This window comes from Salvelinus fontinalis, chromosome 13 (genome assembly GCF_029448725.1).
Source record: "Salvelinus fontinalis isolate EN_2023a chromosome 13, ASM2944872v1, whole genome shotgun sequence".
NCBI lineage: Eukaryota > Metazoa > Chordata > Actinopteri > Salmoniformes > Salmonidae > Salvelinus > Salvelinus fontinalis.
The window spans coordinates 35,543,173-35,560,516 of NC_074677.1; the positions used below are offsets into that span (position 1 = coordinate 35,543,173).

The window sequence follows — 17,344 nt, forward strand, 5'->3', positions numbered from 1 at the left end:
GGCTTTGGTTGTTACCTAACTGGCTAAAAGTGAATTAGCTAGCTAACTTACCGATTGACCTAGATAGCCAGCCAACTTTTGGTATACTAATTTGGCAGACAATTTTGGCAGAACATTTTAGGTGCTCTACTTTTGGTATGCAATGCAATGATATTGACCAAATTTGGTGGACAATTTTTGGCACTCAACTTTCAGGGGACAATTTTTTGGAATCCAATGAAATGACATTGACCAACAGAACCATCGTCAAAAATAAGATGAAGTTATTTACCTAGGCAAGCTGGCTCCCATGTCTCAATCCCAGCAATGTGTCAACATGTTTTTGGAACACAGTCACAAGTTGACAAGCTAGATAACCTATATTAGAGGTTTACCACAATGAACTTACCCGGTTTATCTCCATCACTGCTGAAGGTCGGTAGGAAACAGGTTGCAGGCTTCACATTCACGCTCGGCGCAGCACCTGGTTTCAGTCGGTCTCATTACCGAATCCTGTCTTCCACTGGTTATAGCCATCGAAATCCTCTGGGGTGAAATAAGTACAACATACAGTAGACATGCCCCCGGTTCCCTTACTCCAATATGCTCGCTTCAACCGGACAAACCAGTCCCACTTCAAAGCTAGCTTCTTGTTTTTGGGCCACAAATTAGTCATAACCTTGTCCTCGTCACGCCCTGGCTTTAGTATTCTTTGTTTTTTTTATTATTTTAGTTAGGTCAGGGTGTGACATGGGGAATGTTTGTGGGTTTTGTCTAGTTTAGGGTGTGTGTATTGTTTAGGGGTTTTTGTAGTAGGTATGGGGTAGTGTTCAGTGTAGGTGTTTAGGAAAGTCTATGGTTGCCTGATTTGGTTCTCAATCAGAGACAGCTGTTAATTGTTGTCTCTGATTGGGAGCCATATTTAAGGCAGCCATAGGCGTTTAGGTGTTTGTGGGTAATTGTCTATGTGTAGTGTTTGTTGTCAGCACTATTTTTCATTATAGCTTCACGGTCGTCATTTTGTTAGTTTATGTATAGTTTTTGTGTTTTCTCTCTTCTAAATAAAATAAGATGTATTTTTCACACGCTGCGCCTTGGTCCTCTCGCTCACCCATAGACGATCGTGACAGTCCTTGTGGGCATTACTGCACCCAGCAACAACACACCTACTTGGAATATTTAGCTTCTAAAAAACATGTTGGGTTGCACTTTAAAAAAAGCTGTTTGGTCTGAAATGAAAACGAACACTAGCTACGGACAAAGCAAAAACCTACAACACTTACTTGCTCACTCGACTACTACTACCAAACGCACAGGAGAAGAGTAGATGCAGTTTTTTGCATTATTTATATGTTTTCTTCTGCGTGGATGTACATAGTAGCTCACTAGCCCCAACACTTGGTTTGGAATGTAATTACATGCTAGCATGGCTAGTAGCTAACGTTAGCCAGATGGAACTAGCTAGGTAGCACCGGTTCTCCATATGACGTTGAGAAATAGTGCGTTGTGGGTAGTTCTGAAGATATCCAGAAATAAGTTAATAAATATGTAAAAACGTAGTTATAGGTAACCAGATCATGACTACAACTAAGTTACTAAGTCTTTGACCACTCTGTGTTGTTACTTTGGTGAGTAAAAACTCATGCTTCCTACCCTTTAAATAAATTGGGAATACTTTATTTGACTATCAATAACATTTCAACGAGCTATCTACTTACCCTAACCCTAGCTCTAATCCTAACCTTCACCCATATCCTAAACCTAAACTTAACCCTTACCGTAACACTTATTCTAAACCTAACCGTAACATTATCAAGCAGTTGCTCATCAACAGATAGTTTGCAGATAGTATGACCATCTGTAGGGCATCTATAGATGGAAAATCCGGACTATCCAAATAAAGTGTGACCAATCAATAAAATCTTTGTCTCTCTCAGGGATGTGGTTGTCCAGCAGAGGAGAGTACAGTGGGAGGGTCTTCCTTCCTCAGAGCTGCAGGAGCAACAGAGAGAGAGACTAACAGAACCACTGCAGCAGGACAAAAGAGGTGTGTGTTTGTTTTTGTCTATCTGTCATAATAATTTGGTGGGTGCTTATAATTGTCCTATTTCACACATGTGTAAATTTAAAATATGATTTTTGCATATACCAAATCTACCTGAGAGACTCTCTGAGAGGGTGACCCTGGAGCAATTAGGGTTAAGTGCCTTGCTAAAGGGCACATCTACAGATTTGTTCACATTGTCGGCTTGGGGATTTGAACTAGCAAGCGTTCTGTTACTGGTTCAATGCTTTAACCTCTAGGCTGCCTACCTCCCAGTATCAGTATCTGTGTGGGTTGCAGCGTGAACAACAGCAAATATACTTGAAACAATTTGAGAGAGTTCAAAACAGTGCACAGTCCTCCTCCAGGCTAATACTTCCCTCCTCTCCACCCTCTCATTTTCTATAATTTTCTCTCCATCTTCTCCCCCTCCACCCCAGTGTTGATCATTCCAATTCTGGACCGGGACCAAGGCGTAGCTACCGCCCTCCTCCTGGTGAGCATGCTCCACTGAACCCTCTCACCTCTCTGCCTTACAGTGTGAAAGATAATACTTTCTAAAGACTCTGTGTCTTCTCTATTCTAAAAGGTTTGCTGTACACTGCCCACTATAGCTCAGGAACAAAGCCTTGATGTCCTGGAGAAACATGTGAGTCTGAAATGCCTTCTCCAGAACCACTGGTCCTTTCATGGGATCACATTCGGGGACAGCAGGCCTGCTCTGAATGTAGCTGACATTTGCTGGTATAACTCTGATTGTCCCTCACAGGTCACCATAGCCTGTAAGAAAGTCCAGGCTTTGCAGGGCCAAAAGCTCACCCAGGGGTCAGAGGTCAACAGGACACCATGTCTATCCCTGAACAGGAGGACAACACCTGATGTGGACTACAGTGCACTGAATCATCAGATCCTGAGGCTTTGCGGTATGATAGTGGGATGGGAGACATGCACCTGTATTTTGTTGTCTATACAGTGGCAAGAAAAAGTATGTGAACCATTTGGAATTACCTGTATATCTGCATAAATTGGTCATAACATTTGATCTGATCTTCATCTAAGTCACAAAAATAGACAAACACAGTCTGCTTAAACTAATAACACACAAACAATTATTTTCATGTCTTTATTGAACACACCGTGTAAACATTCACAGTGTAGGGTGGACCCTCCTTTGGCAGCACTAACCTCAACCAAACATTTTCTGTAGTAGCAGATCAGACCTGCACAACGGTCAGGAGTAATTTTGGACCATTCATCATTACAAAACTGTTTCAGTTCAGCAATATTCTTAGGATGTCTGGTGTGAACAGCTCTCGAGGTCATGCCACAGCACTTTAAATCGTGTTGAGGTCAGGACTCTGACTGAGCCACTCCAGAAAGCATATTGTCTTCTGTTGAAGCCATTCTGTTGTTGATTTACTTCTGTGTTTTGGGCCACTGTCCTGTTGCATCACCCAGCTTCTGTTGAGCTTCAATTGGCGGACAGATAGCCTTACATTCTCCTGCAAAATGTCTTGATAAACTTGGGAATTCATTTTTCCTTCGATGATAGCAAGCTGTCCAGCCCTGAGGCAGCAAATCAACCCCAAACCATGATGCTCCCTCCACCATACTTTACAGTTGGGATGAGGTTTTGATGTTGGTGTGCTGTGCCTTATTTTCTCCACACATAGTGTTGTGTGTTCCTTCCAAACAACTCAACTTTAGTTTAATCTGTCCACAGAATATTTTGCCAGAAGCGCTGTGGAACATCTAAGTGCTCTTTCCAAACTTCAGAAGTGCAGCAATGGTTTTTTTGGACAGCAGTGGATTCTTCCGTGGTGTCCTCCCATGAACACTATTCCTGTTTACTGTTTTACGTATCGTAGACTCATCAACAGAGATGTTAGCATGTTCCAGAGATTTCTGTAAGTCTATAGCTGACACTCCAGGATTCTTCTCAACCTCATTGAGCATTCTGCACTGTGCTTTTGCAGTCATCTTTGCAGGACGGCCACTACTAGGGAGAGTAGCAACAGTGCTGAACTTTCTCCATTTATAGACAACTTGTCTTACCGTGGACTGATGAACATAAAAGCTTTTAGAGATACTTTTGCAACCCTTTCCAGCTTTATTCAAAAACAATTCTTAATCTTAGGTCTTCTGAGATCTCTTTTGTTTGAGGCATGGTTCACATCAGGCAATGCTTCTTGGGAATAGAAAACTCACATTTTGTGAGTGTTTTTTATAGGGCAGGGCAGCTCTAACCAACATCTCCAATCTCGTCTCATTGATTGGACTCCACGTTAGCTGACTCCTGACTCCAATTAGCTTTTGGAAAAGTCATTAGCCTAGGGGTTCACATACTTTTTCCAACCTACACTGTGAATGTTTAAATTTTGTATTCAATATAGACAAGAAAAATACAATAATGTGTGTATTATTAGTTTAAGCACACTGTGTTTGTCTATTGTTGTGACTAAGATGAAGATCAGATCAAATTTGATGACCAATTTATGCAGAAATCCAGGTAATTCCAAAGGGTTCACATACTTTTTCTTGCCAATGTAGATACATCAATGCTGAGTATTGGATAATGATAGATAAGAATATATTATAAAATAATATAAAGTAATGACTTCATGTTGATTCTTTCACCTTCTTACTATAGGAGAGTTGTATGACCTGGACGCTGCCTCTCTACAACTGAAAGTAATTCGTTATGTGAGTCTACACACAAAAATAAACTGTGAATTATCAGAGCTGGTTGATTTTTTGATTGTTTGTTGTTTTCACAGCTGGAGGAGCAGACTCAATCGTTGTCCTGCTGTTTACTTCTGGTATCAGAGGATAACCAACAGCTGTTCTGTCAGGTACACATACACACACAATATTCAATATTCTAAAATGAAGCAAAAGTTGCAAAAATAAACAACAAAAACAAGTTTGTTGGATGTCTTTGTTATTCCTCAGGTAGTTGGAGACAAGGTTCTGAAGGCGGAGATCAGTTTCCCAGTAAGTTACACAACACAGCCCTTCTTCCCCTCTGACATTACCACCTGTGCCCCTGCTGCTGCCCCTTACTCAGCCTGACCCTGTCTATCTGTCTGGGGTCCAGCTGACGTTTGGCCACCTTGGTCAGGCTGTGGAGAAGAGGAAGAGCACCTCCCTGGAAGACGTCACTCCAGTAAGAACACTGAAATGTTCCTGATCAGTATTGTGGTGTTTTGAAGTCTTACAGTAAGTAGTAGGTTTGGATGTCTTTGATGCTTGTGTTCTCTACATCTCTGCCCCTTTCCCTTCTTCTCTGGGCTGATACTGTAGGAGGAACACCAGCAGCTGAACAGCACTCTGGGATTTGAAGTTCTCTCTATGCTGTGTGTTCCTGTTGAGTGTCGGGCCACCACCAAGGTTGTGGCCCTCGCCTGTGCCTTCAACAAAAAAGGAGCAGACAGGTATATATCTATGTGTGTTAGCGTAAGCATGCATACTGCTGCCTGTGAGTGTATGCCTGTGTGCATGGATAGCTGCATCTGTGTCTTACTGTAAAATAGTGTGTGTGTGTGTGTGTGTGTGTGTGTCATCCTTCAGACACACAGAGGTGGATGAACACATAGTGCAGCACTGTTTCCGCTACACATCCTCAGTACTGACCAGCACACTGGCCTTCCAGAAGGAACAGAGACTGAAGTATGAATGTCAGGTAAGGAGACGCTACCTGACTGCATTCATTGACCACTGAGCCAATACTGTACTGTGCTAGCCTCGCTCTGCTCGACTGACCTTTGTCTATAACAATCCATAACCTGGTGTGAATCTTTAGCTAACGCACAAATACACTTCAGGTCTTCTCAACTGTTACCTGTGTCTGTTTGGGTTCATATAGGCACTGCTTCAGGTCGCCAAAAACCTCTTCACACATTTGGGTGAGTATCATACTTAACCTATTTTTAGTGGCACAATGTCAGTTGTTATAATAGCGGTTATTTATTTCTGTCTCCAGATGATGTATCAGTCCTGCTGAAAGAGATTATTGCAGAAGCCAGGAGTCTCACCAGTGCAGAAATGTAAGTACTGTATTACCATAAGGCTATGACAAGGATGGTAACAAAAGCGTTATTAACATTGACTAATATGACCCTTCTATCTCTCCTCCAGTTGTTCTGTGTTCCTGTTGGACAGTGTCAGTCATGAACTGGTTGCCAAGGTGTTTAATGGAGGAGTGGTTATCGATGAGGAGGTGGGTCATCATCCGAAACTCACTCCCACCAAATCTCTAATCCACAGATTTATCTTAGACAAAATGGTATTGTATATGACTGTTATTTCCATAGTGTAATGGCCTCTTTCTTGTCATCTCAGACAGAGCTGCGTATCCCTGCTGACCAGGGCATAGCAGGCCATGTGGCCACCACAGGGAAGATCCTCAACATCACAGATGCCTACTCCCATCCTCTCTTCTACCGCGCCGTGGACGACAGCACAGGCTTCAGAACACGCAACATCCTCTGCTTCCCCATAAAGGACGAACATGGAGGTCTGTCTCTCCGTCTCTCTTTTTTTCTGCCCGTTTATCTTTCTTTCTCTCTCCATTTCCCCATCTCCCTATTTCTGATCTATCTACTGATAATTGTATATCGCTCATCTATCTCGCTCTCTCTCTCTGTTCAGAAGTGATTGGCGTGGCTGAGCTGGTCAACAAGACTAATGGACCATGGTTCACCCGCCTGGATGAGGACTTGGCCACAGCTTTCTCCATATACTGTGGCATCAGCATCGCTCATGTAAGTGCACAGGCATCCCATTTGCTTATCCTATTGACCTTATAACTGATTATTACCTGGCATGATGTTTCTTTGTATAGAGTAAAGGGCCATCCACACCAAGGACAATAATTATAAAGATAAATTATACATAACTATATTTTGAGCATCCACACCAGCGGACCGTTAATCGTTCTACAGTACACCTGTGGATCAGCTGATTAACGCATACTACTGCACGCTGTAGGCCTGGTAATAAGGTAGTAACATAAGACCATTCAGTGCTTCAATGTACACTACCGTTCAAAAGTTTGGGGTCACTTAGAAATGTCCTTGTTTTTGAAAGAAAAGCAATTTTTTTGTCCATATCTCAGACTGGCCAATAAAAATAAAAGATTAAGATGGGCAAAAGAACACAGACACTGGACAGAGATATGGCTTTTTCTTTGCAACTCTGCCTAGAAGCATGAAGAAGAAGGCCAGCATCCCGGAGTCGCCTCTTCACTGTTTACATTGAGACTGGTGTTTTGCGGTAATATTTAATTAAGCTGCCAGTTGAGGACTTGTGAGGCGTCTGTTTCTCAAACTAGACACTCTAACGTACTTGTTCTCTTGCTCAGTTGTGCACCGGGGCCTCCCACTCCTCTTTCTATTCTGGTTAGAGACAGTTTGTGCTGTTCTGTGAAGGGAGTAGTACGCAGCGTTGTACAAGATTTTCAGTTTCTTGGCAATTTCTCGCATGGAATAGCCTTCATTTCTCAGAACAAGAATAGACTGACGATTAGCAGAAGAAAGTTATTTGTGTCTGGCCATTTTGAGCCTGTAATCGAACCCACAAATGCTGATGCTCCAGATACTCAATTAGTCTAAAGAAGGCCAATTTTATTGCTTTTTTAATCAGAACACCAGTTTTCAGCTGTGCTAACATAATTGCAAAAGGGTTTTCTAATGATCAATTAGCCTTTTAAAATGATAAACTTGGATTAGCTAACACAACGTGCCATTGGAACACAGGAGTGATGGTTGCTGATAATGGGCCTCTGTACGCCTATGTAGATCTTCCATTAAAAATCAGCCGTTTCGAGCTACAATAGTCATTTACAACATTAACAATGTCTACACTGTAATTCTGATAAATTTTATGTTATTTTAATGGACAACATTTTTTTGCTTTTCTTTCCAAAACAAGGAAATTTGTATGTGACTCTTTTGAATGGTGGTGTACATGTAATATTGAAACTCATATTTAAATGTAGTAATTCAACAACAAACACCGTTTAGCCTGCACATCTTTTACATCATGTCATTGATTATGCAACCCTTTCGATTAGTTATTGGTCTATTCTCAACAGTTTACTTTCACGTTCGTTTAGAGATGGATTGGACCAAAGTGTAGCGTGGTACGTGTACATCATAAATTTATTAAATGAACACCAAAAACAAGAAAGAATAAACAACACGTAAAGTTTTGTAGCGCTAACACAGCAACTAACCAAAAACAAGATCCCACAAACTAAAGGTGGAAAAGGCTGCCTATGTATGATCCCCAATCAGAGACAAAGATAGACAGCTGCCTCTGATTGGGAACCATACCCGGCCAACAAAGAAATAGAAAAACTAGAATGCCCACCCAAATCACACCCCGACCTAACCAAATAGAGAAATAAAAAGGCTCTCTGAGGTCAGGGCGTGACATTTACAAAGTCCAGAAAGGCATATTAGTAGGCCAGTCATAGTGTGTACTTTGTAAGAGTGTATTGTAAAATATGATAAATGTTTTTTAAAATATGGACTTCTCATGCGCTGTTTGTCGTGGATCATCATTCTCCCAAGATGTCCTATAATTAATGTGGCCACCAATATACTCACACATGCCCAGTTATTCAGGCAAGCTTACCATGCACTCAGCCCTCTCTCCTCCCCGAGCAGCCTCGCGCACCTAGAACCAAGAATAGTTCAATAGAATGCTTTTTCGATTGGTTGTCAATTTTTTATCATCAGAGGGATATGGAAAAGAAATCGCTCTGAAAGTGATCCAAACGATAGCTCTTGTAATCGTTCCCCACTCTTTTTGTAGTTGTCGTTGTACTGTGAACGCTCCTGTTCACTTGAATTAGAACAATAATAAATACCAAAAAGTTAAAGTTATCGTTCTTAGTGTGGATATTGATAAATTGTTTAACACTAATTTGTCATCAACAATATTGTCATCATGTTGAATGACTCCTGTGCTTTCTGTTCCTCCTCAGTCCCTCCTGTATAAGAGGGTCGATGAAGCACAGTTTAGGAGTCAGCTGGCCAATGAGATGATGAAGTACCACATGATGGTAAAGCATCCAATCAGAGCTCTTCTTCAACCTATTCAACTTGTCTCTTAAATCTATTAATGTAGATCCAGCCATTTTGTTATATTTGGCAGTTAATTTCCTGACCTTTGACCCTGTCTCTCAGGTGTCAGACGAGGAAGTCACCCGGCTACTGACTGTGGGCATCCAGGCTGTAGGAGAAATACACCCCAGCTTCTCCAGCTTCACCTACACACCTCGCTCCCTGTCAGACGACAGCACACCCACAGTGAGACAATCAACACACACTCTTGGAGAAAGACACTGGTAGTGTGTATTATTTCTGTTTTCTCATGTCTCTCGATTATACCTCCTGTTCCTAGGCCGTGATCAGCATGTTTGAGGACATGGGTTTCATAAACACCTACAAGATCAACATGCACACGCTGGCCAGGTTCTGTCTGATGGTGAAGAGAGGCTACAGGGATCCTCCATATCACAACTGGATGCACGCGTTCTCAGTCTCTCATTTCTGCTACCTCCTCTGCAAGAACCTGGAGCTCTCCAACTACCTAGAGTAAGAACACACAGAGAAATGCATTTAAAAACGTTGTTAGGGTAAAGTGAAACACCCTCATTAACACTTCAACTCACACTGCATCGTCCTCTTTCAGGGACATCGAGATGTTTGCTCTTTTTGTGTCCTGCATGTGTCATGACTTGGACCACAGAGGGACCAACAACTCCTTCCAGGTGGCATCGGTAAGATCCCACATACCACAAACACACAGACTCCTATGTTATATGTAGCCGTTCTATAGCCCACTAAGCACAGTTTGACACCGACATCTTTTGGATGTCTTTTTTTGGTCCTGTCTGGACCAACCGTCTTTATTATTATTTTTTTTTGGTGCGGTCCTGACAAGCCTTGATTTCAACGTCCACCAAAGTAGATCATAGACGTCTATGTTTGGTTCAGATTTCTTCTGGTCCGGACTAGCCTTCATTTCAACATCCGGACACGTTCAGTCCGAACTGGCCTATATTTGGCCCAAACATAGATTTGCTCTGGTCTGGACCAAATCTGAACCAATCATTGACATCTATGTTTCACAAGTTAGGACGGCACAGTACAGTAGAGCACAGTAGAGTACAGTACAGTAAAGTAAGGAAAAGTAAAGTATAGCTCAGTATAGTACAGCACAGTATAGTACAGTATAATGTAGTGTATTGTACCCTACATTACTCTAATGTACTCTACTCTACTAAACTGTACTCTGCTGTACTCTATTCTACTGAATTAAACTGCACTGTACCGTACTCTACTGTACTCTTCTGTACTGAACTGTGCCGTACTGTACTATGCTGTTCAACTTGTGAAACATAGCCTACATGTCTAGGATTTGTTCAGATTTGGTCTGGTCCGGACCGACCAAATTTGTACTTATTTGGGGACTGAGCTCATTATAATAATATCCAGCATGACCAGCAAGTGTTTGTTTCTACACTTACATTTTGTTAATTCATCAGACGTGCTTATCTAAAGTGACTTACAGTCAGTGCATTCAACTAAGGTAGATAAACAATAACATATCACAGTCAAAAAAAATTCTGTAACCGTAAATGAGAGTTTTATTGTATTTGAAGTGGTCTGTTGGTTTATTTTGTAGCTTGGACTACTTTGAACATCCTCGCTGCCAGTTTTAACATAAGTGCATGTGACAGATAGGAGCAATAATAAATATTATATGTTGCACTCTTCAGTTGGCTCCTCTTTCCTATATTAAATTGATTTAAACATTATTATTGTGATATAATGCTTACTTCATTGAGAATGTATTTGCAGTTTGAAGGACAATTCCACCACTTTATAACCAGTTATTATGCTGTAAGTACCTGTATACACTGAGTGTACAAAACATTAGGAACACCATCCTAATATTGAGTTGCACCCCCTTTTGCCCTCAGAACTGCCTTAATTTGACGGGGCATGGACTCTACAAGGTGTCGAAAGTGTTCCACAGGGATGCTGGCCCATGTGGACCCAAAGCCTCCCAAAGTTGTGTCAAGTTGGCTGGATGTCCTTCGGGTGGTGGACCATTCTTGATACACATGGGAAACTGTTCAGCGTGAAAAACCCAGCAGCGTTACAGGTCTTGACACACTCAAACTGGTGCGCCTGGCACATACTAGCATACCCCATTCAAAGGCACTTAAATATTTTGTCTTGCCCATTCACCCTCTGAATGGTACACATCAATTGTCTCAAGGCTTACAAATCCTGTAACGCAACCTGTTTCCTCCCCTTCATCTACACTGATTGAAGTGGATTTTACAGGTGACATCAATAAGGGATCATAGCTTTCACCTGGATTCACCTGGTCAGTCTATGTTATGGAAAGAGCAGGTGTTCTTAATGTTTTGAACACTCGGTGTATATGCGCTACTGTAAGATGTAATACGCGTTTTGACGTTTTATCGTTTTTGTTAGTCATTCTGCACGATTTCTTGTTTTTGTCATTTTTTTAAGCTTCTGTATTGCCCTCATATACAGTATACTACAATTCCCAGGGTGCATTTCACCTCCCAGGATGCAATGCATTGCCCAGTCTGCAGTTAGCTTAGCTAGCTAGCAAGCCCAAACTAAAAGGTTATGCATGGTCAATCCAACATCTGCAGTGGCCGTACAGCATTTACTGAGATGCGGCCTCCGCAGAAGTCAAAGCATTCATACTTCTTGCGCTTCAGAGAGCTCTTCATACGCAGCCAATAAATTGTTCTGCACTGCACCACTCCTAGTGATTCCGGGCTAATCTCTATAGCCATCCAGCTACAAGCAACTAGCTAAACGAAAAGACCAGACCTTACCTATTCTGAGATGTTGGAGTCCGTTTCCCAGTTCAGGAGTTCAGCCAAGATAGCATGATGTAAAACGACCACCGTTTCCCCACCACGAATCTCCTCATAGCTCCACAGCAAAACAATTCTAAATTTAGGCTATTGTTTATATGTGTATTCCACACTATGTTGAGGTCCAAATCTGTCAACCCAAATACATTGATGTCATCATCATCAATCAACTGCATTACGGGTAAAAACGACTTTGATTACCACTTTCGATTTTTGTATGCTGATACGAATGGGAGTTCGTTTTTCTAAACCTGAAAAGGGACAACTTCTAAATGTTATGCAGTGAAAACAGCCAAATATAATCCGATTTTAGAAACCACATTGTGGGCCTGTTACAATACATAAATTATGACGGATTTGACAAATAACCACAGATCAGATTGGTTGAATGTGCACCAATCCAGTGTTCTTCTATCCCACGGCCTGCATTCCATTGACCTCTTTACTGTATCCCCGATCTTTACTAAATTTCTGTGTCTTTGAAATTCCTTACACAAGGTATCATGAATATGTTTTTTATTTGTGAACTTGTTCTGATAGCCTTTGGTCAAAGTTCCATGTTTATCATCAAGGAAGTTGTCAGGAAGTGAATGTGTGTTTATACAGCCCCCACCTACTGTCAACCAATCATGTGTAACGGATGTGAAATGGCTAGCTAGTTAGCGGGTACGCGCTAGTAGCGTTTCAATCAGTTACGTCACTTGCTCTGAAACCTATTAGTAGTGTTGCCCCTTGCTCTGCAAGGGCCGTGGCCTTTGTGGAGCGATGAGTAACGACGCTTCGTGGGTGACTGTTGTCGATGTGTGCAGAGGGTCCCTGGTTCGCGCCCGTGTCGGGGCGTGGGTACGGTTTAAAGTTATATTGTTACACATGTAATTGTTACAAAATTTGGGAGGTACATGGTGATGCGGTACAGAGCTCAATTTGGCCTCCGCAACCCCCCGAAGTCTTCGAAATTGCTTCACATCATATGGTGCCTCCAGAACACATTTTCAGATCAAGCATATATTGGCTTTAAGCTTATGTCATAAATTATGAGTGCATTTCACATTACTTTTGTGTTGTAATCATATTATAATGCTTGCATGCATATCATGCTGAATATATGTTTATGTATTGTCACCAATCAACTGCATTACAATAAAGAACCATTCAAATTTAGATGCAAACAAAAGCTAAACAATACGTTACTGTATCTGATGGTTAGCTAGCATGCTAGCTAGCCCGACTGCTACACCCAAAATAATAGTGTTTGCAACAATAACAGCCAAGCTTAATCTTAGTGACTGTCTTAAACAACATGTAGGCCTGTTAGAACACAACATTTATCATGACATTTACAGGCTAATCATTACAGAATCCTAGTCTCTAATGATTGAAGCCTGTATCTTTGATGCTAACATTAGCAATGCTAGCTAGCTAAGTAAAGTAGCCAACCTTGCTGCATCTAAAGTATTTTCAACATTAACAGCCAAATACCACACTGTAGAACTAATAAAAAGTATGAAGTTAACAAGTAATTCACTACAAAAATATAGGCTATTTGGAAAGGATGCAATGGCCGGAGTTGCAACTTTATCTGTGATGGTGAGAGTGGTTTGGCCAAATGGAGTCATGGGAGTTTATTGGAGGAAGCTGACTATAAATATAATTATATAGGTTTTTAAGACAACCAGAGCAACATATAGCAGGCAGTTCCAATATGATCAGAAAACTGCAGATGAGTTATATAGATAGCTGAAAATGGCTGACCATAAAAACTTTTATTAGTCATCTCAGAGATTCTACTTGAAAACTTCACAGAGAAACAATTTCCAATTTTGCTCATCATTAAACAGCCAATAGACATGAAATCACAATACTACACACTGTGTAAGACATTACTAAATACTTTTTAATAACAACCCAAATGTTAAAAGCGCCGGAGTTTCCCTTTAAATTTAGCCATAGAATCAATGACCAACAAATAAACATAATTTTGCTTACTGGAGTCACACAAACTGCCACAGAAGCATGCATTACAAAAAACAATCTGTTTTGTCTTCTCTTCTCCAGAAATCTGTGTTGGCTGGCCTGTATAGTTCTGAGGGATCTGTGCTGGAGGTAAACACAAAGTTTCATGAACAGAAATGTATTATGTGTGTACTTCATTTAAAGGTAAAAGGTAAAAACATGAGTTGATTGCGCACTGGGTATTTGCTGTACTCTAGTGGATATGAAATGTAATTGCAGCCTCACCGCTGACTATTGGCTTTCATTTCCAGAGACACCACTTTGCTCAGGCGATCGCCATCCTCAACACCCAGGGCTGCAATATCTTTGAGAAGTTCTCCAGAAAAGTAAGACAAAGGCAATGTAAGAACATTCCTCTTTTCTAGTTGGTTTTGTACTATTTTGACTCTGTTTCTGTGTTGTGTTTTTGGTTGCCAGGACTACCAGAGGATGCTTGACCTGATGAGGGACATCATCCTGGCCACAGACTTGGCTCATCACCTACGGATCCTGAAGGATCTACAGAAAATGGCAGATGGTAAGTCATCCCCCGGCCCATACATCCTGTCTGAGTGTCTTGTGAGCGGTAGGAAGGTATATCTTCATTTCTACAGCTCTTCCAGTTCTTTTTAGGGCTCCTGAGTGGTGCAGTGTTCTAAGCATCACTACAGACCCTGGTTCGATTCCAGGCTGTATCACAACCGGCCGTGATTGAGAGTCCCATAGAGCGGCACACAATTGGTCCGGGTTAGGGTTTGGCCAGGGTAGGCCGTCATTGTAAATAAGAATTTTCTGTTACTGGCCCAACGCTCTAACCACTAGGCTACCTGCCACCCCACTGTTAAATAAAGGTTAAATAAAAATTTAATTAGATCATATTGTCTGTTTTGTCTTCCAGTGGGCTACAACACCAAAGAACCTCAGCACCATAACCTGCTACTGTGCCTGATCATGACCTCCTGTGACCTCTCTGACCAGACCAAGGACTGGAAGACCACCTGGAAGATTGCAGTAAGTACCCACTCAGATCTGACTCCTCTAATAAGAATTTTGGGGGTGCTTATATTTGTCCTTTTATACTTGTATGTAATGGAAATGTTTTTGGAGGAAGTGGGGTCGCGCCCCTGGAGCCATTAGGGTTAAGTGCCTTGCTCAAGGGTGCAGCGACAGATTTAAAAAATGCTTCACCTTGTCGGCTCTGGTATTCAAACCTGCAACCTTTCGGTTACTGGCCCAATGCTCTAACCTTGAGGCTACCTGCCGCCGCTAAACCAACTGTGTTCACTCCTCCTCCTTATTTCATTTACATACATTTTATTGTTCTTAGTAAGATTGCCTCCATGTAGTATGCTAACATGAAACTCATGTCTGTTTTTGTGACAGGGGCTCATTTACAAGGAATTCTTTTCTCAAGGAGATCTGGTATGTATGCAATTTTTTATGAATGCCAAACATTGTATCCATCGAATTGTTCTCTGTGTCCATGTAGTACAGGAACCTTTACAATTTCCTGTGTGTATGTGTCCCTGTGCTTGTGGCTGCAGGAGAAGGCTATGGGGAACCGTCCCAGTGAGATGATGGACAGAGAGAAGGCCTACATCCCAGAGCTACAGACAGGCTTCATGGAGCACATAGCCATGCCCATCTACAAGTGAGCCTCTGACTGATCTGTAACCCCCATATCTAGGAGATGAGTGGTGTAATTGTTATATCAGACAATAAGAACTGTTGTGTGTTGTATATGCATATTAGTGGTCCCTACTTAGCTTGTGTCTGACTATACTTTCCTCCCGGCTTTGCTCCCTTCTCCTGCAGACTCCTCCAGGACCTGTTCCCCAGGTCGGCAGAGCTGTATGACACTGTGGCTAGCAATAGAGAACAGTGGGGCAAGGTCTCTCACAAGCCGGGAAACGATTCTCTGGATTACCTAGATGCAGAGTTTGAGCAGCTACAGGAAAAGCAGAATGGATAGGACGGAAAGAGCAGGGAGAACAGGACGGACGGATAGAGCAGGGAGAACAGGACGGACAGACAGAGCAGGGAGAACAGGACGGACAGACAGAGCAGGGAGAACAGGACGGACAGACAGACAGAGCAGGGAGAACAGGACGGACAGACAGAGCAGGGAGAACAGGACGGACAGACAGACAGACAGAGCAGGGAGAACAGGACGGACAGACAGAGCAGGGAGAACAGGACGGACAGACAGACAGAGCAGGGAGAACAGGACGGACAGACAGAGCAGGGAGAACAGGACGGACAGACAGACAGAGCAGGGAGAACAGGACGGACAGACAGAGCAGGGAGAACAGGACGGACAGACAGACAGAGCAGGGAGAACAGGACGGACAGACAGACAGAGCAGGGAGAACAGGACGGACAGACAGACAGAGCAGGGAGAACAGGACGGACAGACAGAGCAGGGAGAACAGGACGGACAGACAGAGCAGGGAGAACAGGACGGACAGACAGAGCAGGGAGAACAGGACGGACAGACAGAGCAGGGAGAACAGGACGGACAGACAGACATAGCAGGGAGAACAGGACGGACAGACAGAGCAGGGAGAACAGGACGGACAGACAGAGCAGGGAAGGGACGATGAGACCAATGGTAGCCCTCCGACACAGCAAGACAAACTAACAACTACATCATCGGTAATGTATTACCTCCCCCTGAAAATACACCTATTTTACAGGTTGTTGTGTGGTGTTGTTGCTGATACAGAAATCTAAATGATCATTAGAGTGTGTCACATTGCAGCAGGTATAGAGCAACACAATGCAGATAGCAGGGGGAGACAGAAAAGGATTGATTACACATCATTGTAGAAGACAATACTGATGGCTTTGATCTAATTTTTCAAATTATTTTTTTTCCCCTTTGCCTGGAGTTTCTATCAATGATATTTTAACTTTGTGTGAATCTTTACAGGCAGGTATTGAAGGTTACCAGGTCAAAACATGTACATTATAAACAGAATGTTACAAGCTTGCCTTACTTTGTCTAAGTTGCCTTCAATGTGAGAAACTGCTGGATTGATACTTTGTGGTATTGTGTATATAACAATGTTAGTGATTGGAATACATAATACTGTAAAACTGTATATTTTTTGTTAGAAATGTACTAGTTGATAGCGCACAGATTTGTCTTAACATGTAAATGGTTGAATTGGCGTTACCACCACTTTGGGGATTCCCTGTATTGCCTGTAGAACCCCAAATGTTGTTTTCAGGGTTTGGTCTAAATCTGGGACTGATCATCTCACCCTTTGGACATTGCTTTTTGAATGTGTGACAGGTACAAATGGCATAGGGTCTATATGCTTTTTGTTTTTGGAACAGCTATATTCAGTTATTATGTTGATGTACTGTACAGTATGTATGTTTGCATT

General features: G+C 42.2%; 1 protein-coding gene and 1 long non-coding RNA gene across 2 annotated transcripts in view; one reads left to right on the forward strand and one right to left on the reverse strand.

Moving 5' to 3' along the window:
- The window catches only part of LOC129868531 (cGMP-dependent 3',5'-cyclic phosphodiesterase-like), a 40,662-nt gene extending 24,043 nt beyond the window's left edge, over positions 1-16,619 (forward strand). The window contains exons 4-29 of the mRNA XM_055942615.1: positions 1,917-2,026; positions 2,464-2,519; positions 2,613-2,672; positions 2,793-2,946; positions 4,674-4,726; positions 4,801-4,875; positions 4,976-5,017; positions 5,121-5,189; positions 5,327-5,457; positions 5,594-5,705; positions 5,889-5,928; positions 6,006-6,069; positions 6,161-6,242; positions 6,365-6,539; positions 6,674-6,786; positions 9,015-9,092; positions 9,217-9,339; positions 9,434-9,627; positions 9,725-9,812; positions 14,016-14,063; positions 14,225-14,299; positions 14,391-14,490; positions 14,851-14,963; positions 15,336-15,374; positions 15,497-15,603; positions 15,768-16,619. Coding sequence (XP_055798590.1) covers positions 1,917-2,026; positions 2,464-2,519; positions 2,613-2,672; positions 2,793-2,946; positions 4,674-4,726; positions 4,801-4,875; positions 4,976-5,017; positions 5,121-5,189; positions 5,327-5,457; positions 5,594-5,705; positions 5,889-5,928; positions 6,006-6,069; positions 6,161-6,242; positions 6,365-6,539; positions 6,674-6,786; positions 9,015-9,092; positions 9,217-9,339; positions 9,434-9,627; positions 9,725-9,812; positions 14,016-14,063; positions 14,225-14,299; positions 14,391-14,490; positions 14,851-14,963; positions 15,336-15,374; positions 15,497-15,603; positions 15,768-15,924 — 2,458 coding nt within the window. The 3' untranslated portion in view covers positions 15,925-16,619. The remainder of the gene's footprint in view (positions 1-1,916; positions 2,027-2,463; positions 2,520-2,612; positions 2,673-2,792; positions 2,947-4,673; positions 4,727-4,800; positions 4,876-4,975; positions 5,018-5,120; positions 5,190-5,326; positions 5,458-5,593; positions 5,706-5,888; positions 5,929-6,005; positions 6,070-6,160; positions 6,243-6,364; positions 6,540-6,673; positions 6,787-9,014; positions 9,093-9,216; positions 9,340-9,433; positions 9,628-9,724; positions 9,813-14,015; positions 14,064-14,224; positions 14,300-14,390; positions 14,491-14,850; positions 14,964-15,335; positions 15,375-15,496; positions 15,604-15,767) is intronic.
- On the reverse strand, positions 8,167-12,582 carry LOC129868532 (uncharacterized). The gene is made up of 2 exons (XR_008761771.1): positions 11,919-12,582; positions 8,167-9,622 (listed from the first exon to the last, which is right to left on the reverse strand). It is a non-coding gene; the product is annotated as an uncharacterized LOC129868532 (long non-coding RNA).
- Positions 16,620-17,344: the final 725 nt, after the last annotated feature.